This window comes from Arvicanthis niloticus, chromosome 1, assembly GCF_011762505.2.
Source record: "Arvicanthis niloticus isolate mArvNil1 chromosome 1, mArvNil1.pat.X, whole genome shotgun sequence".
In the NCBI taxonomy this organism is placed as follows: Eukaryota; Metazoa; Chordata; class Mammalia; order Rodentia; family Muridae; genus Arvicanthis; species Arvicanthis niloticus.
Window position 1 is genome coordinate 107,622,508 of NC_047658.1, and position 26,641 is coordinate 107,649,148.

General features: G+C 52.7%; 2 protein-coding genes and 1 long non-coding RNA gene across 6 annotated transcripts; 2 read left to right on the forward strand and 1 right to left on the reverse strand.

Moving 5' to 3' along the window:
- The first annotated feature begins 5,800 nt into the window (after positions 1–5,800).
- On the forward strand, positions 5,801–16,776 carry Pkp3 (plakophilin 3). Its single transcript, XM_034485660.2, has 14 exons — positions 5,801–5,979; positions 7,652–7,847; positions 10,048–10,127; positions 10,262–10,890; positions 10,988–11,111; positions 11,654–11,858; positions 13,871–14,045; positions 14,534–14,651; positions 14,728–14,898; positions 15,001–15,186; positions 15,511–15,664; positions 15,835–16,027; positions 16,122–16,209; positions 16,404–16,776. Exons 1-14 carry the CDS (start codon positions 5,869–5,871, stop codon positions 16,437–16,439), a joined length of 2,466 nt encoding a protein of 821 aa, XP_034341551.2. The 5' UTR covers positions 5,801–5,868; the 3' UTR covers positions 16,440–16,776.
- Positions 16,777–17,376: 600 nt separating this feature from the next.
- Positions 17,377–26,594, reverse strand: Sigirr (single Ig and TIR domain containing). 4 transcript variants are annotated; one of them, XM_076913201.1, is made up of 10 exons: positions 26,430–26,594; positions 20,944–21,096; positions 19,897–20,095; positions 19,382–19,512; positions 19,160–19,300; positions 18,777–18,920; positions 18,572–18,674; positions 18,346–18,496; positions 17,986–18,175; positions 17,377–17,687 (listed from the first exon to the last, which is right to left on the reverse strand). In XM_076913201.1, exons 2-10 carry the CDS (start codon positions 20,948–20,950, stop codon positions 17,524–17,526), a joined length of 1,230 nt encoding a protein of 409 aa, XP_076769316.1. In that variant the 5' UTR covers positions 20,951–21,096; positions 26,430–26,594; the 3' UTR covers positions 17,377–17,523. The 4 variants fall into 4 exon arrangements, with proteins under 4 accessions (XP_076769316.1, XP_034367051.1, XP_034367050.1 ...); XM_034511160.2 differs by having other exon boundaries at positions 26,388–26,594; XM_034511159.2 differs by having other exon boundaries at positions 26,356–26,594.
- On the forward strand, positions 21,532–26,394 carry LOC143434474 (uncharacterized). Its single transcript, XR_013103951.1, has 3 exons — positions 21,532–21,595; positions 23,914–24,039; positions 26,122–26,394. It is a non-coding gene; the product is annotated as an uncharacterized LOC143434474 (long non-coding RNA).
- Positions 26,595–26,641: the final 47 nt, after the last annotated feature.

Consider the following 26,641-nt stretch of genomic DNA (forward strand, 5'->3'; position numbering starts at 1 on the left):
TGTTCTCTTCCGTGAGGCAGAGCTCTGGTTACCAGGGTGGCTCCCCTCCCACACCCACTTCCTGTCTGTAGCCTCCGTTTCCACCTGGTTTCTGTGGAATCTGTCTACTCAGAAAAGACACTGCGTGAGAACTTCCCACACAGGAACTGCTGCTGAGCCAGCATATGTGGTGACACCGAGTCTCCAGAATGACCTTGATCTGTCACCTCACACAGCCAGAGCAGACACACTGAAGCCCCCAGTTACCCACATTGCCTTCTCTCTATCTAGTTCAGATGAAGTGCCGCAACTTACAGAGGCTTTGCAAGAAAAGCATTGGATTTAAAAATATATCGTCTAGGTGCTGGAGAAATGCCTCAGTAGTTAAGAGCACATGTTGCTCTTCCAAGGGACCTGGGTTCAGTTTCCAGCTACCGCATGGTTGGTCTCAATCAGCCCTGACTCCAGGGATCCAACACCCTCTTCTGACATCTCAGGTTATGTGGTACATATACATATGTGTAGAAAAACACACATATATAAAATAAACAATCTTTTAAAAGCAGCAGCAGCAGGAGAAAGAAGAGGAGGAGAAGGAGACATCTTACAAGTAAGAAATAGTGGCATATACCTGTAATCCCAGACGATGGGAGAGAGACGGTCATATCTTTGTACCCTGGGTACATAAATGATACTCTACCTCAAAAAAATAAAAAAGAAGGGGCTGGAGTGATAGCTCATCGGTTAAGAGCACTGACTACTCTTCCAGAGGTCCTGAGTTCAATTCCCAGCAACCACATGGTGGCTCACAACCATCTGTAATGGAATCTGATACCCTCTTCTAGTATGTCTGAAGACAGCTACAGTGTACTCATAAATAAAATAAATAAACCTTTAAAAAAAATAAAAATAAAAAAATAAAAAAGAAGAAGGCAGCATGCTACCAGGGCTGTCAAGATGAATCTGCTGCCAACTCTGAGGACTCACATAGTAGAACTAACCTCTACAAAGCTGTCCTCTGACGTCCACAGGCATGGCACATGCACATAGAGACATAAAAAATTTTTTAAGTACTGCAAGTTAAAGAAAAAACTCTATAATAGTAATAATGATTATGATGATGATACATGGTGTGAGCTGGAGCTGGACAGCTGGCTCAGCAGTTGACATCTGCTGCTCTTGCAGAGGATAGAATTCAGTTCCCAGCACCACATGGTGGTGGCTCACAGCCATCCATGACTCCAGCTCCAAAAGATCCAATACTCTCTTCTGAACTCCACACGCACCAGGCATGCACATGCATGTGATGCAATACATGTGTGTGTGTGTGTGTGTAGGCCAGACACTCGTGAGCATATCCACTCAAAATATGAGCTGAAGAGACACTTAGGCACTGCTGCTCTTCCAGAGAAACTATCAGGTTCCTGGCATCCGGATCAGGCAGTTCATAATTTCCTTAACTTTCAGATCCAGGGGATCCAACGTTCTCTTCTGGTCTCTGTGAACACCCACACACAGATGGCATACACACACACATAAGTAAAAAATAAAAATCCTTTTAAATTAAAAAGAAAACTAGTGTAATGATACACCCATGTAAGAACCACCACTCAGAAGACTAAGCAGGAAGGTCTCAAGACTGCATCAAAGTGAGGTGGACACACAGAACACCAAGAAAGAAACATTCCTAGAAGAAAAGGAAAGGGGAAAAGGAATACCATAAATAAAAAGAAGGTGAAGCAGATTCATCTCAGAAGCTCATGCCAGCAGTCAGGCTGTGTTGTGCCTGCATGTATGCAGTTCTAGTTCTGGAGTTACGGACAGTTGTGATCTGCCATATGGGTGCTGGGAATTGAACCTGGGTCCTCTGGAAGAGCAGCCAGTGCTCTTAACTGCCAAGCCATCCCTCCAGCCCTAGCAGCCAGTCTATGTTCACACCATAAATTCACATTCACAAGCCAGAATCATCTCTCTCTCTCTCTCTCTCTCTCTCTCTCTCTCTCTCTCTCTCTTTTTCTGTCTCTGCATATGCCCCACCCCACCCCCTCTCTCCCCATCTTGGTTCTCACTATGTAGACAAGACTGCTTTTGAACTTACAGAGAACCTCCTGCCTCTACCTCCCAGTGCTGGAATCAAAGTGTATGCCATCTCACCCTGGTATGTTAAGGAGTTCTCAGTGAGCACCAGCCAGAGGGCCAGACTTAAATGCTAGCACAGTACTGGGGCAGCACCCAAGAGTCACACTAGTGCAATGTCTGACATCAGTGTCAGTTGATGGCAGGTGCTATAATGAGTAAGGCCAAAAAAAGAAATTAGTGCTTCTGAATGGTACTGCATTTGTAATTTGTAGTGGGCAGGGCAAGCAAGTCTGCAGAGGCCTTCCTTGTCGTCTGAGGGCAGGGAGAACAAGCAGATATTTGAAGGAAATTTAGAAAATTGATGATGAGAACAATGAAAACAAATTGTTGACAGCACTTATGTAGGACTGTGAAGGGGAGCATGGTTTCTGGTCGAGCGCTGGCTAGAAATCACCAGAGACCCCAGGTGATCCTAAGAGATGGCATGAATTTCGCCACGCTCCCAGTCTCCAGGCTCCCTCCATAGAGGAGGGTCCTCCAGTCACTTAGGACAACACCCACTAGCCCCTCCACAGGTAAAGGGTGTGACCACAGGCCACAGAGCCTCAAGACAAATCTCCATATTAATGAGATACAACCCAACACACTTAGGCAGGAAAAATTTAAAAAGTGAAATAAAATATTTGCAGAAATAAAAGTCATCTTAGCATTTTGGATCTAGCTTAAAGACAGAGCACTTCACATACAAAAACTCACTCAAAATTATTTTTTAAGGTGTACATAATGAAATGCTAAATAACACAGATAAGACAGTCAGACATGATGGCACACGGCTGTCATCCGAGGATTCAGGAGGCTGAGGCAGGGGGATGGCAAAAGCTAGAGGCCAAATGGTCTACAGAGTGAGTTATAGCCAGCCAGAACTATATAATGAGACTCTGCCTCAAATATAGGAAAGGATGACAAACATGGCCCATGAAAAGACAGTATCTGACAAAGCAGGAATAGAGAAGCCAAAGGGGGAAAAATACCTGATAAAACAAAAGAGCCAGGTGCCTTTAGTCCCAGCACTCGGAAGGCAGAGGCAGGCCAGTCTCTGTGAGTTCAAGGACAGCCTGGTCTACAGAGCAAGTTGCCAGGACAGCTAGCGCTACATAGTGAGTTCCAGGACAGCCAGGGCATGTAAAGAGATACTGTCTCAAAAAGCAAAAACAAAGGAGAGCCTCAGGTGCACACCCAGGCTAGCCAAGGGCTCCATGGAGACAGTAGCATCAGGAGGAGACTCACAGGACCAAAGAAGCAGTCTTCAGAACAGACTGACACCCCACCACTAAGAGAAACACATAGTCCCTTGGAGGAAGTGTCTAGGCAGTGGCCCAGACCTAGAGATGACATTAACAACTCTACCAAGGCTCACATTCTGCCAGCAAGAAACACTCACCATCACCCCTGCTCTGACACCATGCAGTGTTAGAAATGTCTCTAGACGCTGCAGGCGATGCACCATGTCTGTATTCCTAGCACTCAGGAAGCAGAGGCAGGCAGATTTCTGTGAGATCAAAGCCAGCCTAGTCTACATAGAGAGGTTTAGGCCAGAGAGCTACACAGAGAAACCCTGGCAGAGGGGGTGGGGGTGGGGGAGAGAGAGATGCAGAGACAGAGAGACAGAGATTCTGGCTCTCTTTACATTTATGTAATTTATGGAAACTCATTTAGCCGTACAGAGCCTCAGTTTCACCATCTATAAATGGAGGTAGTCATAGCTCCACCCTCCTGGAGTCCCTATGAGGATTAAGGGCAGCGTATGAATAAAGCACTCATCAACCTGTCTGGTACATCATCCTTCTGGGGTCAGCATTAGCCACACTCTAGGGATAACTCACTGCCTTGGGGCAATGCTTCCCATCACCAGACCTGCTGTAGGCTGCTACTCCTGTCTTTCCCCTCCTAATTCCTTCTCTACAAAGGCTAACACGAACGAACGTACGTATGCATGCATGCACACACTTGCACATGCACACAAGCACAAGTTACTCTTTGGTGCTTAGCTCTGTTTCCGTCTCTCTGCTACAAACTGGCCATTACCCCACCTTGCTCTCCTTGCTGCAGTGTCTGGGAGGGAATGCTCATGGAGAAGTTCTGGGTGAGCCTCCGTCCAGTGACCTTGTCCAGTGAATGGATTAATATGGATGGACTGATGGGCAGGTAGACATGCTCCCACATGTGTTGGTGACCTGGACTGGCACTCCTCAGCTACCTTCCACCCCCGGGGTGTAAGTCTGAGATTGGAACATGGGTAGTGATAGTGAAACCAGCACACCCATGGGCCCAGGATGGGGTAGGGGCTGCAAGGCCAGGGAACAGGTATGAAGCGACTCCCATGGAACAAGTCTGAGTAGGCTTTGAGAAAGAGGTGGCCTTTGGGCAAACATGATGACTCTCAGACTTCTGGACATCACCGATATAAAAATGTACACTAAAGGTCTCTGGCCCAGCCAGTTCATCAACTCACACCAAAGTGGTGCTGACATCACCCTGCCCCTCAGGCTTCATGACCACCAGGAACCTCCTTAACCTGTCTGTGCCCTGGCATACTCATGACATCTGCGTCTGAGAGACTCTGTTGTTAATATCCTAACACTCTCCTCCTAGGTGTTCAGCTTCCACTCCTTAGTAAGCCCATCCCTCACCCTTGTACTATCCACAGGCTCCCAGCCCAGAGGCTCCCCCTCTGTGCCCCTCCCCAGCTCTTTCCTCAACTGCTGCCCACAAGCAGAATTCTCCCACTCCTCCTTAACTGAGAAACCCTCAAGTCCCCCCACCCCTAATTTACACTCCTCTCCTCTCCTCTCCTCTCCTCTCCTCTCCTCTCCTCTCCTCTCCTCTCCTCTCCTCTCCTCTCCTCTCCTCTCCAGGAGGTGAAGCCACTGGGAGGGTGGGAGAGAGGATGGCAGCCCATCAACAGCTTTACTCACTCTTTGTGATCCTGAGTTCCAGGTTCCAGGCTTGATTACCTCAGAGGTTCAACCATCTGTCTCTCAGTTCCTTGAGTAAGCATTCTTCACCTCCTCCTGGAAACCCCCGCTGCACCCTTCCCATCCTCCTCCAAGAAGACAGAGAGACACAGAAGTTGAAGGGACACTGGTCACAGGGGTCAGCCACAGATCCAAACGTGGGGTGGAGAGCCACAGAACAGACTCAATGAGGATTAACCGACCCCAAAGCCATATAGCCATTAAAGGAAGTGCCCAGATTCCAGGCTTCTTAGGGGTGCCAGGTCTCAGAGGTGGTGGCCTGTGGCCTGACGTGAGAAGTAGATACAGCTCTAGGTCCCCATGTCCTTATGGAGGCTGGTCACAGCTGTGGCACCCACAGCCCTCTGCCAAGCCTACCCCTAAAGCTGACTCTGGCCTTCCATCCAGGTGCCATGAAAGCTATGTCCTCATGCCCACCAGGTGCCTCCTTACCTGGCTACAACCACACCTGAGCCCCTGGCAGCCCTGTGTAATTATGGGCCTCCACTTTGCACTCTCCTGGAACCCTTTGCCCCCCTCTACTCCTAAACCTGGCTGCTGCAGGGCTCTGGGTGGACCTAGCGCATGCAGGGCGGGCCTCTTCAGACCAGGCGTGTGCCTCCAGGCCGCACGGCGCCGCACAAACTTGTCTCCCAGGATTTTTCCACACGAAACACGTCTCCCAGGGAAGCAACCGGTCTGATGAGATGGGTGTGCAACATTCCCACCCCACCCTTGGGTGCCCCCACAGTACCATCTCCAAACAGAGGCTGTTGCCCACAGGAGCTGGGTCCTGATGGAGCCCACCACAGGATCTCGGACCCGGATGGAGCCCAGGAGGACTTGTCATACAGCAGTGACCTCCAGAATGAGCCAGGGGGCCAGTGGGATCCAGACCAGCAGCAAGGTAGGCTGCCAAGTCCCTGCCTCCACCGACGACCAGTAAACCCAAGTCAGACTCTATCCTAGGGGTGGAGGGCTTCACCCTCTGTGCTCTCTCCCCAGCAACCTCTGACCTCTGACTCCCATCCTCCAGCCCTTCCTACTCACCCTGATCTTGTCCCTGATGCTCTTTGTCCGAACACTCCTCGTTTCCAGGATTCTGCACCTAGTCACCCTCTGTTAATGTCTTTAAGAGACCAGGACTCGCTGGGCAGTGGTAGCGCACGACTTTAATCCCAGCACCTGGGAGGCAGAGGCAGGTGGATTTCTGAGTTCGAGGCCAGCCTGGTCTACAGAGTGAGGTCCAGGACAGCCAGGGATACACAGAGAAACCCTGTCTCGAAAAAACCAAAAAAAGAGAGAGAGAGAGAGAGAGAGAGAGAGAGAGAGAGAGAGAGAGAGAGAGACCAGGACTCTTAAAGGGCCTGGTGTGGGACGGAGAGCTCAGGCTGAGCCTAGGGACTAGGTTCTAGAAAGAGGTACGGCCTAAGGGTAGAGACCCAGGAATGCTTAAGGGAAGTCCCCAGCACATGTGGCAACTTGTCCCCATATGCCAATTTCCCTAGTTTTGTCTTTTAACCTTCCCAATCTACCTAGATGGCAGACCTAACTCATATCATGCTAGTCCTCCTAACAGGGGTGCTTGGGAGACCTTCTAGGAACAAGCTTTGGTACCCCTCACTTCCAACACTCCCACTTTCTCTAGCCCAGCTCTCCCCACAAACCTCCTGGCCCCCCAGCCTGGCAGGTGCTGACATGAGCCTAGGCCCCTCTGAGTCAACCCCCTGGGGCGGCCCAGCCTGCCTGCCCTGACTCATATGTTGGGAACGGGCCTCCCACCCCAGGCCTGGGGGGCAGAAGCTGGGGAGAGGTGCCAGAGAGGGCCAACCAAGCAGCCCTTCTGAAGCCTCTGTACAGGTAGAGTCTGGGGTGAGTTTCTAGGTTTACAGGTCAGGGGGTGGACATGTCTACCTCACTGGGCTCTCTTACTGAGTTGACAGGCCCAGGTTTAGGGCCATCATGGAGCTGCTTTTGACCCTAAGACTTCAGCGCTCAAGTTTTTATCCTCTACCCAGACTCTATAAACCTGAAACTGTCTCAGAATGCCAACCTTGCTGGGACCACACCAAGCCTGGGTCCAGCTGTCTTGGAGGCTGCTTGGTCTTTGATGCTCTAGAGCTCCCAACCCCCAGGCTGGGACATTCCTTCTCATACGGCTTGTAGTGACAGGCCCCCACAGGCTCCCTGCCCTACTCTCATACTAAGAACGCTGGCACCCATGGGGTTTGGTCTGGGCTTGGAAGACTGAGAGCAAGTAGAACCCACGTCCCTGTGGCCCTGTCCTGGGATAGGAGAAAAGGGAAGGCCAGGCGACTTGAGGACACGCAGGGCCAGTTCTTCCGCCCAAATTCCACCTTAAGCAGGCAGAGGCCCCTCCCTCCCACCTGGCCCAGGTGTCCCCGCCCCCAGCCAAGCTCTGGGCTGGGCGGCGGGCGTCTGTCTAAGAGAGCCAGCCAGGAAGAGACTCTGGAACCGGGCCTCGAGGGACAAGACCAGGGAGAGGCCCAGGACAGGTGGGCTGGCTAGTCGCCCCTGTCACTATGCAGGAAGGTAACTTCCTGCTGTCTGCCCTGCAGCCTGAGGCTGGGGTTTGCTCCCTGGCGCTGCCCTCCGACCTACAGCTGGATCGCCGGGGTGCTGAGGGGCCGGAGGCTGATCGGCTTCGAGCTGCCAGAGTCCAGGAGCAAGTCCGAGCCCGCCTCCTGCAGCTGGGCCAGCAGTCGCGGCACAATGGGTCTGCTGAGCTTGATGGCTCCGCGGAGAGCGCCAGAGGTAGGCCAACTTTGGGTATGGTAGGCGACAGAGGGTGATGAAGTTGGTAGTGGTGACAGTGGCCGGTAGAGGTGCCTAGGGCAGGAGTGATCGTGCCAGGGACAGAAGCCGTACAAGCTCGGGGTTCAGGCTTTGACTCACCTTACAGAGGCCTGCTCTGAGTCACTGCCCCGCCCCAGCAGGCATAGGGAACAGCCTGGGTGGGGCATCCCTCCTTCCCCAGCCAGGACAGGGGTCCCGGGGCTGGGCCTACTCACTTTACTTGGAAAGACTCGGGAGGCAGCCAGGCCCACCTGTCGGCAAACTCCCGGACACATTCTCTCCCAGCACCACAGAACACAGGCATACTTGAGGTCTCAGAGAAGCCAGAGTGCCTCCTAACCAAATGGGAGTGAGTCTAATAGTAGCATGTGAGAGAGGGGTGATCCTGGATAGAGCCCAGCTCTGTCTGGAGCAGGGGCTCCCTGAGGAATTGCAGAACTGGGCCTACCAGGAGTGACCCAGATACACTTCATGAGAATAGCCCACAAGGTACTCCTCAGGGGCAGTGTGTGTGTGTGTGTGTGTGTGTGTGTGTGTGTGTGTGTCTGTTAGAGGGTCACTCAGACATGCTGGGTTCAAGGCAGTCACTCCAGAAACATCATTTCCATACCTGCCAGGCGACAACAGCAGGAATTAAATTTACACAGTACAATGAACCTCTGTTCGGAGGTCCAGACCTCAGTTCACAGTGGGCCCATGATGGCTGGCCAGAAGGAGAGGGTTGACTGGCAGAAGGGAAGGTCAGGAACTGGATTGCTGCCTAAAATCTTTCTGAGCCTAAGTCTTACTGGAGCCAAGTTGATGCCCAGGGGTCATGGGGTGGGAGAGGGTACAGGGAGGGGTTAATTATCACCTGGCTACCCTGCCAATTAGGAGGAGGAGGATAGTAATTTGGGGGTGGGCGTAAGGTCCCCAGGCTGGGGTGTGCCCCCTAGGCTGGCCTTCACTAGCGTCAAAGGGTTAACAGCCCCTGCCCAGAAGCCTCATTAACCTGGGTGGGTCTGGAGAATATTCATGTCCACCCCCTGAGCCGAACTGAAAGGAGCAAAGGAAGGCCCCTTCCCCATACCGATACTGACCTCTGTAGTGCTCTGATACTGACCTCCGCTCAAGGAGCTCTTCCCAAAACCAGAGGAGCCTTGGCAAAGGCTGAGTCCACCCAAGGCCTGCCCACTGTCACCATCAACTCTTGGGATGATGTTTCCTGTGTGGCCTCACCTCTGCCTCTCTACCCTATACCATTCTCTCTGTGTTCATTCAGTTGCCTGGGTTTTTGTTTATTTTGTTTTTTAAAGATTTAGTTATTTTATGTATGTACCAGACACACCAGAAGAGGGCATCGGATCCCATTACAGATGATTGTGAGCTACCATGTGGTTGCTGGGAATTGAACTCAGGACCTCTTGGGGAGCAGTCAGTGCTCTTAACCACTGAGCCATCTCTCCAGCCCCAGTTGCCTGTTTTACTATACACCCATGTGATCCTCTTTCACCCCCTTCTCCCCTACCGTCCATCCACATATTCCAAACTTCTGACCAGCCCTCCCTCCCCTGCCCCACCTTTCTGTCCACTGACCATAGAGCTGGGCTGTCACCCTTTCCTCAGCTAATGTGCAGCTGGATGGTGTAGGTGTGGTGCCTGCCTCAGGCTCTACCAGGTGGTTCTACCACTGCCGCTCTGAGCAGACTGATCTAGAGAGACTGCATCCTTGGCCTGTACAGTGTCACTCCCTTGTGACTATAGTACAGATGCAGTCTGGGCACAAGAGGAGCTCAATGGGGGTCACGGTGGGTTGAGGTAGGTTGGGCTGTCTCCCTGGAGGGGCCAAATGCTGTGCTCTGGCAGGGACTGGGCAGCCAATGGAGACCCTGGCATCTTCTCCAGACAGCCCAGAGGTCAGCAGGGTGAGTTGTCTGGACTCCTTTGAACAGAGACAGCAGTTTGGAGTTCTAGGGAAAGAGGACCTACAAGACCAGACTGGATGAAGCCAAGCTGCAGCCAAGGCAGAATCATGGGCAAGGGATTAGCCACCCTGCCCTGGGTCTGATGTTACACCCAGGGTTGTGATCAGAGACTTCTGGCATAAAAAAGGAAAAAAAAAAAGCCAACACTTTTCTATTGGTCATGGTGTCATGGTTGTCACTGTCTCTGTCCACAGGCATGCCCAGAGGTCAGTACCACACTATGCAGACTGGCTTCAGCTCCCGATCCCAGGGCATGAGTGGAGACAAGACCTCGGTGAGTCAGAGAGTCAGCTCTGCAGTCCACAGTGAGGGGGAGGCTTTACAGGGGAGGCTGGGAGCTCCGGATCAGAAGGGGAAGGTGTCAGGTAAACCCCAGATACCCCTTCACTGTGCCCTCCCCTCCCATAGACCTTCCGGCCCATCGCCAAGCCAGCCTACAGCCCAGCCTCCTGGTCCTCCCGCTCAGCCGTGGATCTGACCTGCAGTCGGAGGCTGAGTTCTGCCCACAATGGGGGCAGTGCCTTTGGAGCTGTGGGATATGGGGGTACCCAGCCCACTCCACCTATGCCCACCCGGCCAGTGTCCTTCCATGAGCGAGGTGGGGCAGCCAGCAGAGCTGACTATGACACATTATCCCTGCGCTCACTGAGGCTGGGGCCAGGAGGCCTGGATGACCGTTACAGCGTGGTATCGGAGCAACTGGAGCCTGCAGCTGCCTCTAGCTACAGGGCCTATGCTTATGAGCGCCAGGCTAGCTCCGGCTCTAGCCGAGCAGGTCTGGACTGGCCAGAGGCCACTGAGGGTCCACCCAGCAGGACCATCCGTGCACCTGCCATGCGAACCCTGCAAAGATTTCAGAGCAGCCACCGAAGCCGAGGGGGTACTGGGTCAGTGTCAGGTGCTGGCCTGGAGCCAGTGGCCAGAGCCCCATCTGTGCGCAGCCTCAGTCTTAGCCTGGCTGATTCAGGCCACCTGCCGGATGTACGTGGGTTGGACAGCTACACAGGCCATCGAACCCTGCAGAGGCTCAGCAGTGGGTGAGGAGCTGGGCTTGGAGCAGGGAGGGGACTGTAGCTCACAGTTTGGCCCAAACTTATGGTCTGCCTGGCCACTGACTAACCCCTGGTTTTACAGCTTTGATGACATGGACCTGCCTTCAGCAGTCAAGTACCTCATGGCCTCAGACCCCAACCTGCAGGTGCTGGGAGCAGCTTACATCCAGCACAGGTGCTACAGTGATGCAGCAGCCAAGAAGCAGGTGACAAATCCCACGGACCATCCCCTGCTATCTCTTGATGACTGCCTCACTGGCCCTGATGCCCCCGATGGCTATCCTCACTAGCCCCTAACCTTCCCTGAACTATGGTCCTTATCCCTGCTTGCTAATCACTGGGCTGGCTGGGCAAACCTCACCCTTCTATATCCTCAGGAAAGAAAGGGCAGAAATGCCCTGTGTGTATATACCTGCATCACCGATATACACCTACATACATATACATCATACACACACATACATCATATACATCATATACACATACCTGTGGCATATCTATGCTGCATCATCTCCATAGACCTCAATATACATGCACAGTCCTGTATACTCCTGTAGCATATATAGTCACCATATCCATACACCTGCACCCCCAAAATATGTTTGCATCCGTTCTGTCCAGACTTGCATATCACCTGTACCGCCTGAATTACCGACATACATATGCATAGTTCCATGCTTGTGGATATGTCTGCATTCATGTTCACAGTCTGCATATGCCCACATATATCTGTGTATATGTACCACAGGCTCGCAGCCTTCAGGCAGTGCCTAGGCTGGTGAAGCTCTTCAACCACGCCAACCAGGAGGTGCAGCGCCATGCCACAGGTGCCATGCGCAACCTCATCTATGACAATGTCGACAACAAGCTGGCGTTGGTCGAGGAGAATGGCATTTTTGAGCTGCTGCGGACACTTCGAGAGCAGGATGATGAGCTACGCAAAAATGTTACAGGTACCTCTGTGCCTCTTCCTCTCCATACTGTCCCCCTCCTTTGGCCCTCCCCCTGTCCTGTCCCCACCCCTCTCTCACCATACTTCCCTCTCTTCCTCCTTTGTCCTCAACAGTCTTTATCTTATGCCTTCTCTGTCCCATCTTGCACTTTGGGGGACTTGTTGTTCAAGTTTCTTGCTGCTCTTGTCGCTTACCTTTTTGTTATCCCTTGGTGGATATTCAACTAGTATACATGTGTATTCAACATGTATTCAACTAGTGTACGTGTGGAGGTCAGAGGACAACTCTGGTAGTCATCTCCTTCAACTATGGGTTCTGGGGACCAAACTCTGGTAATCAGGCTTGTGCTTTACCTGCTGAGTCATTTTGCCAGCCCATTTATCTATCTATCTATCTATCTATCTATCTATCTATCTATCTATCTATCTATCTAGACAGGAACTTACTATATAGCCTTGGCTGTCTTGAAACTCACTATGTAGATCAAGCTAGTCTTAAACCCATAGAGATCTGCCTGTCTCTGTTTCCTGAGTGCTGGGATTAAAAGTGTGTCACTATGCCTGGCTTCTTTTATTATTTTTTTAAAGATTTGTTTATTTTATGTATATGAAGTTTTTGCCTGCATGTTTGTATGTTTACGGTATACATGCCTGGTACCCAGAGATGTCAGAAGAGGGCATTGGATCCCCTGAAACTAGAGTTACAGATGGTTATTAAAAGCCATATTGGAAGTGGGAACCAATTCTATGTCCCCTATAAGACTAGCGAGTGCTCCACTCAGCCATTTCTCCAGCCCCTGATATATATATATCAATTTGTTGATTTTATTTTATATATATCAATGTTTTGCTTGCATGAATGTCTGTACACCACATGCATGCCCTGTGCCCATGGGGTTCAGAAGAGGGCATCAGATCCCCTGGAACTGGAGTTAGAGATGATTGTGAACTATCATGTAGGTGCTGGGAATTGAACCCAAGTCCTCTGGAAGAGCAGCCTGTGCTCTTAACCAACCCATTCTCATTGTCCCACCCTGTACACCAAACTGGCCTTCATCTCACTATGTCTCATACTCTGGCCATGAACTCATGGTAACCAATCCTACATAGGCCTTCTGAGTTGTTGGGATTAGAGGCATGAGCCATCATGCCAAGTTCAACTTCTTATTGTTGTCAGTGTTTGTCACTGTTATGTGTATTGTTTGCTTTTTGAGACAAGGTCTCACTATATAGCTCTGGCTGACCTAGAACTCATGTAGACCAGGCTGGCCTCACATTCACAGAAATTACTTGCGTGTGTTTCCCAAATGCTGGGGTTAAAGGCATGTAACTTATGCCTGTCAATTGTTTATGAGAGAGGGTTTCTCTGTGTAGCCCAGGATAGCCTCAAACTCATGGAAATTCTTCTGTTTTTAGCTCCCTAAATTCCTAGATTATAAGTGTCTCACCCACGAAACTATTTTTGCGACTTTTTATTCTTATTTTTCTGTGGCTCTGGGTATGGGACTCAAGTGCACAAGCAAAGCAAGTGGTCCACCACCGAGCAACATTGAGCCCAGGCTCTCCCTTTCCATTCGATTCTGCTCCTAAGCCTTCCAATCCCCACCCCTTGTCTTTCTTGCTCTGCTCCTGCCCCATGCCTACAAAGGTCACAAGTAAGGTAAGGCTCCAAGAAAGTGTGGGGTCAAGAGCTGAAACGGTGGCCCAGGGAATGAGAGTGTTCGCTGCTCTTCCAAAGGACCCAAGTTCTGTTCCCAGCACCTACACCAGACAGCTCATAACTGCATGTAGCTCCAGCTCCAGGAGATCAGATGCTTTCTTCTGGACTCCACGGGTACCTGTACTCATGTGCTTATGATATACTCATGCATGGACACACACATCATTTCTTTAAAAAAAAAAAAAGAAAGAAAAGAAATCTTTGTAAACAGCTGTGGAGAGCCTGCTCTGCACCATCCTCAGAGGAAGCAGGAGCCAGGGAGCTGACTCCAGCCTTGGCCCCATCTTGTGCAGGGATCCTATGGAACCTGTCCTCCAGTGACCACCTGAAGGACCGTCTTGCCCGAGATACATTGGAGCAGCTCACAGATCTGGTGCTAAGCCCCCTGTCAGGGGCAGGTGGGCCCCCCCTCATCCAGCAGAATGCTTCTGAGGCAGAGATCTTCTACAATGCTACTGGCTTCCTCAGGTGTGCTAAGTGGAGGCACTGGGCCAGGAGATGCTGGGGGCAGGGAGCCAGGTGCCAGAGCAGGATTAGGGAAACTCCTAGAAGCATGTTCATTTGCCATCTAATTGACAAGAAAAGTTAGCTAAGCCCCGTGGGAGACATAAACAGCAGAGAAAAGTTTAGGGGCAGACGCAAGAATGGGACGGGCAGGACACCCTGGAGCCTTATGAGTCACTGAATCAAGTCCCTTGCCCTGACATCCACCTTCCTAAACTTTGAGTTAGTTGGGGGATGGGTATGTGAAGGGCAGGGCCAGAAGTGTCTGGTAAGGTCTAGGAACAGAAGGGCACAGGGGCCAGTGCCAACTCAGAATGGAAAGACCGGTGCCTGATGATTTCGTCTCCAGGACAGGGGCTTCAGATAAAGGGTCCCTGAGGTGGCACTTCCAGGCTCCCTGAGGGGACTGTGTTGATATCTCTGGGGAAGCTCTGATCTGCCTCCATCCCCAGGAACCTCAGCTCAGCCTCCCAGGCCACTCGCCAGAAGATGCGTGAGTGCCATGGGCTAGTGGATGCTCTGGTCACCTACATCAACCATGCCCTGGACGTGGGCAAGTGTGAGGACAAGGTGAGGGGCAGCTGGTGAGCCAAGGGGGCCCAGGGGCTTCGGCCCACTCTGATCACCCTCTGCTCCTTCCCTGCAGAGTGTGGAAAATGCTGTGTGTGTGCTGAGGAATTTGTCCTACCGCCTGTACGATGAGATGCCACCATCAGCCTTGCAGCGGCTTGAAGGCCGGGGCCGCAGGGACATGGCCGGGGCACCACCTGGTGAAATGGTGGGCTGCTTTACACCACAGAGTCGGAGGCTGCGAGAGGTGAGCCCAGACCTGGGAGGCCAGGGACAGGGAGTGGCAGCCTGATGCTCTGACCTCAGTTGTACCCCTGGTCCTGGCTGATTCCTGTTCCCTCCTGCTCAGCTTCCTCTCACAGCTGATGCACTCACCTTTGCCGAAGTATCTAAGGATCCCAAGGGCCTCGAGTGGCTGTGGAGCCCCCAGATCGTGGGGCTATACAACCGACTGCTGCAGCGCTGTGAACTAAATCGGCATACAACGGAGGCGGCCGCAGGGGCACTACAGAATATCACCGCGGGTGACCGCAGGGTCAGTAGGCTGACAGGCCCCACTCCTGGTCTTATGCTAAGCACTAGGGCTCATGGAGGAGAGCCACGCCCTAGGAATTCATGGTCTGTTGTGGGGAAGGATCCCTAAGAGTGAGTCATGAAACCCTTGCTTGGCCTGAGGAATGGGACCATATGGATTTGGGTTCTGACATTCCGAGCAGAAGGGTTACCTGATCAGGTCCTGACTTGGCAGAAGTAGCAGGCAAGAAATGAAGACGTGATTCTGCCTCAATCCTGAACAGGGCTGTCTAGGGCTGGCTGGGGTGCTTCTGGGCTTCACCATGTTCTCTGCCTTTCCCTGCAGTGGGCAGGTGTGCTGAGCCGCCTGGCCCTGGAACAGGAGCGCATCCTGAACCCCTTGCTGGACCGCGTTCGCACCGCTGACCACAACCAGCTGCGTTCACTGACTGGCCTCATCCGAAACCTGTCTCGGAATGCCAGGAACAAGGACGAGATGTGTGAGTTCTGTCCCTGGTCCAGTACACAGCCCATGTCTCCCAAGGAGCTGGCTTCTGGTTAGCGAGTCAAATGGAGTGGGCAGGTGTGTGTGTTAGCCCCCAGGGGAGGCAGAGGTTCTGGGCACCAAGGCAGCAGGGAATATGGCAGACTGACCGTAACCTCTTATCAGCCACAAAGGTAGTAAGCCACCTAATTGAGAAGCTTCCTGGAAGTGTGGGTGAGAAGTGTCCCCCAGCTGAGGTACTAGTCAACATCATAGCTGTGCTCAACAACCTGGTGGTAGCCAGTCCCATTGCTGCCCGGGACCTGCTCTACTTTGATGGCCTCCGAAAGCTGGTCTTCATCAAAAAGAAGAGGGATAGGTAAGGACCAACCAACCCACAGCAACATGGCCAAGGTATACCGCACCCCTTCTACCTCCTAGTCTTGACCCTGACCCTCTTGGAATGCCCACAGCCCTGACAGCGAGAAGTCCTCCCGGGCAGCCTCCAGCCTCTTGGCCAACCTCTGGCAGTACAGCAAGCTCCACCGTGACTTCCGGGCGGTATGTTTTATAGAACCCACCAACAGGGTCTCAGGGCATGAGGCTCAGTACAGGATGCAGGTCACCAGGGGAGGGACACAAGCCTGGAACACAGAGGCAAGGGACCCAGGCTATGCCCAGAACATTATGGGGAAGGCAGGATCTCAGGGATGGCAAAGGCAGTCCTAATCTCCCCTGTCCTCTCTTCACTTTAGAAAGGCTACCGGAAAGAGGACTTCCTTGGCCCATAGGTGAAGTCTCCTGGAGGTGAAGTGATCCAGCTTCCAAGAGATAGGTTCAGCTCCTGCTGTCCCCCAGCACATAGAAGAGGAGCTGATGCCACAGGACCTCTCTCTCTCTCTCTCTCTCTGGAGTCCTGTGTGTACCCTTGAGGGGCCAGAGCCACCAGAAAAGAACAGGCGCTTGCAACTGGGAAATGATTGGCTTCTGCAGGGCAGGGGAAGTGGGTAGGGCTTGAGCTGCTCTGGTGTACTGGGTGGTGATTAGTCACACTGGCAAGGGTGGGGCTGCCCGTGGCCTGACAGCTTTGTGACGGCAACATTGGGAATAAAGGTGGTTTTGAACACATCCCCAGCTCCGTGTGTTTCCAAGACTGGCCGTAGATCCTGAAGTGTACATTGCCTCCAAACATGCCTACCTGTCCCAGAAGATATACCCCCAGGCCTACACAGGCCTCCCAAGGCAGAAGACAGTCAGGACAGGGAAGAAATTAAAAGGGATAGCCAACCTTACTGCTATCTGAGGCATAAACACAGCAGAGCCGGGGACTTCCTGAGCAATATCCATGCCATAAACACACCCAATACTCCCTGTCCACCCTGAGCTGGTGCTAGGAGGTGCCCTGGCCAGAGGATCAGATTGGCTGCCCAAGGATTGAAGTCCAGGAGTATCAGAAACAATTCCTTGTAAAGTTATAAACTGTGGCTTCTTACTGAAAGATCTGTCCAGATGAGAGAGGACTAGAGACAGCCGTACTCCAAGTACCAAGGAGAGGTACTAGGAGCTATCGGAGCAAGGGATATGCCAGGGGTAGCTGAGGATAGAAGGCAGGTTTGAGGGGATAGCAGCCTGGGAAACATCGTGCTGGGGAGGATGAAAAGGAAGAGGCAGGGTCTCATGATGAGGCATTAAGAGATTATAGCAGTTACCACCCAGAGAGAAATAAGCCCAGGCAGGAACCAAGAGGATTTTATTTTGTGACACTCCTTTCCTGAGGGGCCCAGGGATAGAGGCAAGGGTTGTGGTCCTAGGAAAAAGAGGTGCCTGCCTCTACCCTGGAAGCTGCCGCCATGATCTGGGCTGCTAGGATGCGGGCTACACATCATCCTCAGACACAAGGCAGTAGAAGTCTGTCCGTGCACTGTAGTTTCGAGAGCCAAGGTCAGAGACATCCATCTCACTGTCATGGCCCTCTCCTATGGAGACCCTGCTTTCATGCAGTGGAGTCGGTGGCTCCCCAAAGACAGGTCCCCGGACACCTGCAGGATACCACAAGGCCTGAGGCTGCAAGATCCACAGCCAGTCTTCTACTAGGATCTGTGACCAGAAGGGGCTACTTTATGCTCACCCACCAGCCACAAAGACACCAGAAAACCCTAAAAGTTCCCCCATAGAGGCCTAGGAGCAAAACACCTCCCCAGTAAGAGGTAGTGAGGGCCACTGTCAGTGGAGGTCAAACCTCCTTAGGAGGATCTTTTGATGCCAGAGTCCTCCGAGCCTGGGTCCTCTCCAGGACGCTGGAGCTGTGTCTGACCCCTTGATCTGCAGAGAGCATACCCAGGTCTCCCTCAGGGTCTGGATCCAGCTCTGACTCCACGCCCCGGCCCTGGGCAGTACGTCCTCTCACGATTAGCATGGGATCTTTGTCATCCTGAAGTCGGGTTTGAGGGTCTCCCTCCACGGGCCTGTATTGCACCTTCCGTGGCAGTGCCAGCTGTAGCTCTTTCCAAAAATCAGAGGAAGGTGTCTGGGGGCCAGGTTTGGACCGTCAGTATAAACACATGGGGATCTACAAACTGGAAGCCTCTAGCCACCCAGGCTCAAATAGCACTGCTGGTGGCTGACTTGCAGGTCCCCCAGCCCTCCAACACCCCAGGCACCCACTCACAACCTTCCTCCCGCCCCCAGCCATCGCACCACGGAGCCAGGCTTCCAAAGCAGCAGGGTCACAAGGTGGCGGTGCTGGCGCAGGAGATGGAGAGCAGGATGCATGGGTTCACGCCTCTGGCCCTCAAAGGTGATGAAGATAGGTCTGCGGGTGAGCTCCAGCAGGCGGCACAGTCCCTCCCTGAGAAGACCGGACTGTCAGGAGAGACAGGATAGGCCTCCTGGTCCCCCACCCCAAGCCAATAGCCCGACGCACCGGAAGCTCTGGCTACACCAGGGCCGGCTCAGGAAGGCATCTGAAAGAACCACAATGAGACGCCGACAGCGACTCAGGTTCACCAAAAGGTCGGCAGAGGGCTCTGTAGGCAAGGGCGTGGGCAGACGGATGAGAGGCGGGGCCAGTGGCAAGGGCGGGGTTCAGGGAACAGAGTAGGGATGAGGAGGCAGGACTTGGGCGGTACCCGCGCGCGGCAAGAGGTCGCGGTCCTCCAGGAAGAGCTTGTATCCCCGACGCCGCTCCAACTGAGGCTTCAGAATAAAATTTACAAATTTGCGGTCCTCTGGGCAGTCGCTATAGGACACGTACGCATCGTATAACTTCCCATCTGTAGAGAAAGCCAGTCAGCACGGCCAGTTCTAGAGACACCCCTACTCCATGCCCAGCACTTCTCTGTCTCCTTCGGTTGACCCCAGTCCTGTGCCCTTCTGAGACACTGCCATTCCACCGCCTTTGTACACCTAGAACCCTCTAGAGCTACAACTCCCTCCACCCAGGACTGAACCCGGCATGCAGCAAAGCCACTGGCCAAATCCTGTGCCCTAAACCCTGCAGAACCCCACATACCGTTCATCTCCACCTCTCCATAAGTGTCTTGGTACCAAAGCAGCACGTTCAGACGACACTTAACATAGAGCAGAGCCACCAGCAGCAGAACCACCAGGACAAGGAGGGAAGCCAGCACTGCAGCCACATGGCCAGCAGGGCCTGCAGACAGGGAGAATCACTATTCCTTTAATGTTAGGACTACAGGAAACCCTTGCTATCCACCACCTCGAACCCCCTCACCAGCTCGCCAAAGAGTGAAGGAGTGGGAGCTGACATTCCAGACAGAACAGGTGAAGGTTCCATAGTCCTCAGCATTGGTCAAATTGAGCTCCAGAACACTGGAAACAATCTCTGAGAAGTTGGTGCTGACCCTGAGAAAACCAGACCAAACCCTCACCTGGGGACCAAGAACATTGGGAGATGCCCAAGTCCCACCTGTCTGGGGTTCACCCAGGGAGAGATTGCAGATTTGAGCTAAGTGGCCAGAATTTGGGTCTGGGTCATGGGGATCCTTTGGTTACAGTCTTAGCCAGTCAATGAACCATTTAAGACTTAGGATTCTATCCCCAGACAGTCTACAAGATACATGAATAAATTAAGACCTGTTCCCAAAGTCAACCCTCTTATCTGTGGCCATGGAAATTCCATGTCAGGTTTGCATAGGTAATATATAGCCCTTGTCCAGGTTATTAGAGTTTAGGGTGTAGGTCAGAAAGGCTGGACACCAGTATATCCTGGATGCCTCAGTCTCTTACCAGAAGTCCTGATGGAGGCTGAAGTGGCTTCCATTGCCCAGTGTCAAACCATCTTTTAGCCATTGCACTGATGGCTGGAGGCACTGGGGCCTAGAGACCACCCAAGCTGTGCAATTCAAAGCAACTGCACTGCCAAGGGCAGGTCCCAAGGTCTGGTCTTCAGATGGGGAAAGGAAATTAGGGGCTGTGTCACAGACACCTGCAGAAAGAGTACAACAGGTCAGCCATGTTGGGATGCCTACTGCCATGCTATCCACAGATGCTCTATGATCAAGAGGTAAAAAAAAAAAAAAAAAAAAGGCAATGGGCAAGTGGCGTCAGTGATCACACTACATCCATCATGGATCCTACAAGCCAGAGCCCGGGCTTGCACTCTTCCCTCAGCAGTGGGCAGTTGTGTTCTGCTGGTCCTCATGTGACAGCCTTGTGCTCAGGGGGAACATTAACAGAAAGAGGAGTGGCCAGAGTCATATCTGAGCTGAGCCAGCCCAGCCAGAGGAACCCATCTGTTGGTTTGTCCCTGCTGGACATGAATCCAGCAGGCCCTTCAGAGTAGAGCCATCTCCTGCATCCCTCAGCCTGACTGGCTTCTACTGAAGAGCTCCAGGGACTATGGGCATCAAAGGTTGAAAGAATACATATAGCGTTCTAACTTCTTCCACAGAGACAGGGCAAGCCAGAGTCTAGGCTTCCAGGAACCCCCTCCACTGGCCGCAGACCACCCTCCCACTTCTCTGAGGCTGAAATTTTCCCGTCTTTAAGTAAAAATGTGACCCTAGCAGGAGTCTGGAGAGGTACACTGGTACACTTTAACATTCACATCCCAGAACCCCACTGAGATTCCTGGCTTACTGATTCCTGTATGCCTCATCTGGAAGCCTTGGGCAAGAGAGAAATAGAGGCTTTCATCACTGCCCTGAGTTCAGACAGCTTTGACCTCTGGCACATATCCAAGCATAGAGTTGAGCAGAGAGCACAACGCAGGGGTAGCCTGACAGGCAGAAATTGGGGTGGAGACTTTGTCCTGGCCCTCTGTGGCTTGCCTACCTGCCATGGCTCTTCCAGGACCTCTTCACGGCAGGCTGAACACTGGTTCCACCCCTGGCACCACGGTGGCTCCTTAACCGAGCAGATGGGTCCACTGAAGGATGAGAAGGACTCCTTTCTGTCTATTCAGCCAGATGGACTGGAGGTCAGAGGCTGCCACCATCCCCAGGGGAAAAGTTAAACAGGAACAAGATGAGTTAACCAGTAACTGTCAGCCACCAGCAGTACTGGCTGCACACCAGATAGCTGCCTTGCAACCTTGGCCAGTCTCAGAGTGCTAGGTCAACTCCTAGAGCTCACAAGCCCAGAGCAGATTCTGCCTCACACAGTTTGGAAGGGGCAGGCCCATGGACCACCTTCACTTGTCCTGTGGCCACTGTGGTCACTCAGGCACACAGCAGACATGCTCCAAGAAGGATCTGACCTCAGGAGATAGCAATTAGCCTCATTCCTGTCCCCTGTAATGGATGGACTGCTGTATGCAGGTGGGTGCATGGGTGCTTGTCACCTGGCCAGGACCTGGGGATTAAAGGGATATGAGCCATAAGTGAAACCTAACTGTGAGATTTTGCTCTGGATGCAGTCACGCATGCACATGTGAATGAACGCATCACTCCCGTGGACACCCTGAGACCCATCTGGGCCAGGAGAGGTAAATGGGGACCAGGCTGGTATAGAGGCCACTCTGAAGAGCCTTGGGAACCCCTTCTGGGAGCCCTAAACACAGATGACTCCTTTCTAGAGTCCTGGGTCAATCTCAGCCCACAGTAATTATACACATCTAGAATTCGCAAAGCTCTGTAGCAACATGACTGCAGGAAGCACTTAGGAGCTTGTCTTTAGCAGCCCAGGGCCCCAGGCAATCCCTCTTTCCTGGGTGCCCCAAGTTCACTCTCTATGCAACAAGCATTTATTGAGTTCCTGCTCTCCTCCATGTTGCACAGACACATAGGCAGCAGGAACATGGGGTCAAGCCCCAAGACCCTGGGCCTGGCCTGCCTCAGATGCCCCTCCTATACCTAAGGCCCCAGAAGCTTTAATGAGAATGAGTCTCTTACTCTGTTTCCCTTTGTTCTGCACTGGAGAATGCTCAGCCAGAAATCTCAGGCTTGGAAGCTAGCTCAGCAAGAGGGACATTACTGTCAGGGTCGGCAAGGTAAATCCTTCTAGAAACCCCTTAGGATGAAGGAGAGTCCTACTACAATTCTGGAAGCAGAACCACCCACCAAAGCTACTCAGCTCACCCCTCAGAGTGATCAGAAGTGCATACCCTAGCCCAGCAGGTTCTAGAGCACATCCTGCCATAGCCCACAACCTCCTCCAGCTCAGAAGACCTTGACCCCTGCAAAGGCAGCCACAGAGACTGCCAGAAGTCAAGACTAAACTTCCAGGATGTGACTCACTGAAGCAGCAGGTGCCCCCGCCTGTGCTCCCTTCTCTTTCATATTCTGTGCGTGCACACCCCCTCTCTGTCCCCCACTCAGCCACACTGAATTCACCTTTGCCAATGTGCACACGTGTATCTTCTATATAGCACTGCCTTTCCCACAGGGTTTGGGCTGCATACACCTCACCTCACAGGCTCCTTCCTAATACCTCAGGGGCCACAAGTACACCCATACATGAGTGACCCTCTAACACACACACACACACACACACACACACACACACACACACACACACACACACACACCACTGTGCCTCCATGCATCTCAGCACCATGGTCCTCTCCCCAGCCAAGCCTACATCCAAGGGCAGACCACAAGGCCACAGGATCACTCAGAGCAATAGGGAAAGCACAGTCACCTGGTTCCGGATCCTTCCTCCAGAAGGGAGATGGCCATTGAGGTCAGTAGCATGCACTTAGGAGCAAATTGTTCCCTCAGCTGGGCCCCAGAGAGGAGCCACAGTATTGTGGCTACCCACAATGCATCGCCAAGCTTGGGCGAGGACCCAGCTTTTGTTGATGTGTATTTTAGTCAGAACTTTCCCCCTTAGTTTCCTGGCCTTGCAGTCACATCCTCTCCTAAACCTAAACCCCACCCAGGTACCCACCCCTTCCCCTGGCGGAGCGGGTGGTTGGCGGTCTTTGCCCCGCCTTGCCTGGTTCTTCCTGTAACTCTGAATAAGAAGGCCCCTTCCTCGGGGGGGGGGGGGGGGGGGGGGGGCGCGCCCTAGTCCCTAAGCACTACATGTGTTCCTGTGCAAGGGTGTAGGTGGTTACTCCAAGTGACAGAGGTTAGAGTGATCCCCAGCCAGAGTCATCCTTAACATACACCAGGAAGACAAGCTGGGCAGGAGGCATGCCTCCTAAATTCCACCCCCCCCCCACATCCTCTTTGACACAAGGTCTTGCTATGTAGACTTGGTTGACCTGAAACTGTCTATGTATACCAGGCTGGCCTGGAACTCAGAGCTCCACCTGCCTCTGTCTCTAGAATGCTGGGATTAAAGGCATGTGCCTGGTAACAGATATATATATATATATATATTTTTTTTTTTTCTTGTGAGTAGAGAGGAGGAATTATCCTATCTGACACACACACACACACACCACCACCACCAACAACAACAAAAAGCCCCATCCATGACTCACCTCTGACGTACTGTGGCAAAGGGGATCTCTCAGAAACTGGTGACCAACAATGAAACCTAGAGTGTATTTCTCTGATCCTTACCCTGTCCACCTCCCAAGCAAAAGACTGGGAGGAGTGAATAGCTGTGAAGGCTGTGGTATCTCACAGATATTAGCTTAGAGCTGGTATGAGATAGCAAAGCCCTTTTTCTTCCTTCCTTCCTTCCTTCCTTCCTTCCTTCCTTTCTTTTTTAGTTATTTTATTTATTTATATTTCAGATGTTGTCCCCCTTCCCAGTCTCCCCTCTGCAAACCCCCCATCCCCTCCTCCCTCCTCTTTGCCTCTATGAGAGTGCTCCCCCACCCACTCACCTACTCCTGCCTCACTGCTCTAGCATCCCCCTATGCTGGGGCATCGAGCCTCTGCAGGACCAAGAGCCTCCGCTCCCGCTGATGCCAGATACGTCCATCCTCTGCTACATACGTAGCTGGAGCCATGGGACCCATCCATGTGTACTCAGGTTAGTGGTTTAGTCCCTGGGAGCTCTGGGTGGTCTGGTTAGTTGATATTGTTCTTCCTATAGGGTTGCAATCCCCCTCTGCTACACCATTCTTTCATAACTCTTCGACTGGGGTACCTGGGCTCTGTTCAATGTTTGTCTGTGAGTGTCTGCATCTGTCTTACTCAGATGCTGGTAGAGCCTCTCAGAGGACAGCCATACCAGGCTCCTTTCTGGGAGCACATCTTGGCATCAGCAATAGTGTTGGGGTTTGGTGTCTACAGATGGGATGGATCTCAATGTGGGGGGCTGTCTCTGGATGGCCTTTCCTTCAGTTGGCAGAGCCCTTTTTCAAGTGTCAAAACACAAGAGCCACAAGCCCCTGATTCCAACGTGGGACAGGGGAAAAGATAACTGGTTTCTCCTATTGCTACCAATGACTCCCCCCCCACACACACACACCACCGCACCACCCCCTAGATTGATTTGAGCCTTGGAGCCCAGTAGTAGTATTTACAGACTTGAACAGGCTTTCCTCCAGTTCCTGGCTCTCCCTTCACAATTATAGCTACAGGAGTAAGTCCTGGAGACTCTCCTGTGGCCTTCCTGTCTCTGGTTCAGGCCACCCAGGAGCACTGTCAATACAGAAGCAGGCTTTTTTGCCCCTTTACCTGACTATGATGCAGCCCTGCTCAAGCTGATCCACTCTCAGCCCCCATGGCCTGGCATTCATGATCTCTGGGTGATGATGCACTTTGGGCTCAAGGCTGGAAAGGCTGAAGGGAACAGATCCCCTTCCTCTACACTTGTGGATCCATTTGTTTCCCGAAGCCGTCTCATAGGCCTCCTGAACATCGCATCCACAGTAATTGGCTGACCTCACTAGAGGCGGTTCTGTGTTCCCCATACTGTGAATCAAGAAACCGTGATGCAGCAAAGCTCAGGAGTCCCCAGGCAGAAGTGAAGAGATGGGTGCCCCAGTACTGAGGACAGTGCCCTCAAACAGCTTTGCCCCCTGAGTCGGGCAGAATGTTTGAGCTCCTGCACCTAGACAACCTGTCAGCCCCTCAGAGTCTTGAGTCAATACTGTCCTCTTTTCCTGTCTGCTAACATCTATCACCCTGTATCCCAGCGGTTCTCAATCCGCAGAGTCAAGACCCCTTGGGGGTATGTGTGTCAATCGACCCTTTCACAGGGGTCTCCTAAAAAACACTATTCAAAAATTCAGGTATTTACAGTTCCTAACAGGAGCAAAATTACAGTTATGAAGTAGCAATGAAAATAACTTTCTGGTTGGGGGTCACCACAACATGAGAAACTGCATTAAAGAGTCGTAGCGTTAGGAAGGTTGAGAACCACTGCTCTATCCCATACCCCAGCCTCAGGACAATCTTGCATAAAAACCCAGATAGCTTCAGATAGCTGCCTCTGAAGTCCTTTGGAGGCACTCCAGGGCCTCGGAATTTAAACCCCAGCCTAGACCCTCGGATCACTCAGCATTGCCTCCATTTATATCATGAGGTTCCTGGAAAGCCCTTCTCCCGCAGGCACAGACTCTAGAAGCACCTTGCGCTATCAGATGAGTGAGTGTTCTGGGGCGTCCCGCTCCCCACTTGCAGGTCTGTTTTTGCTGCTCAGCATCTCGAGGCCTGGGTGCTGCTCCAGCGCAACTCTTGACTTGCGCCGCCCCTGTTCCTAGCGTGTGTTGGGTCCCCAAATATCTTTTTTAAAGGAAGGAGTGTGCATAAAAGACCTCGAGGAGATCGATTCTCCCAGTTCACCAGGCTCCTACACCTTGCCCTTCATCTTCTGTGGGTGGCGCACGACCTGTTTCCTGGAACCCAACAGGTGAGGCAAGCCGACCTATCAGGCACGCGTGCAGAAGATAGGGACACGCACGGATTGCGGAAGCGCGCCGACAGTTAGTCTGAGAGCGCACCAAGCCCTGGCGCTCAAAGGACGCGAAAGTTCTGCTAGGGTCCCCGCGAGCCTGAGTCCCTGCCAACCTCTCAGTCTGCCCAGGTGTCCTAGAATTGCTCAGGTTTGAGATAAGCTCGTGGGAGCGAAGGTGAGGTCTTACGCCCCGCTTGCCCGCCTCTGCAGGCTTGCACTGAAGTCGAGAGGAAGCTATTGACTATGTTGGGCAGAGAGAAAAGAGCAAGGCCAGAGAAGGGGACTGGACGCAGCGCTCTCGCGCTTCCGGGGTGACCGGGGAAACCCGCTTGATTCAGAGCTACTTCCTGAGGGACTATGGCCCCAAGGCTCCCCGGAACGAAGTACTCCCAGGTCCTCAACATTGAAATTGAAGCAGCTCCGGGAACGACGACCTCTACTCACCCCCACGTGTCTGAGTCACGACTGCAACCCACCTGCTTTCAGACCTGAGACTCCCGCGGAAGCTGACAGTTTACCTGGCCGAGGTGCGCAGCAGCGACAAACCCAGCGGCAGGTGCAGCCCCGCCCCGCAGGCAGGGCGAGGGCGGACCCTAGTGTCCCGCTTTAAGCCCGAGGCTAGTGCTAGTGAGTGTCGGGAATTCAGTCCCGGGATCTTCAAACTTCCCGGCTTTGGGGCAGTGGTCAAACCAGCCCACCCAGCGCAACCCGCAAAGGGCCACCGTGCTGA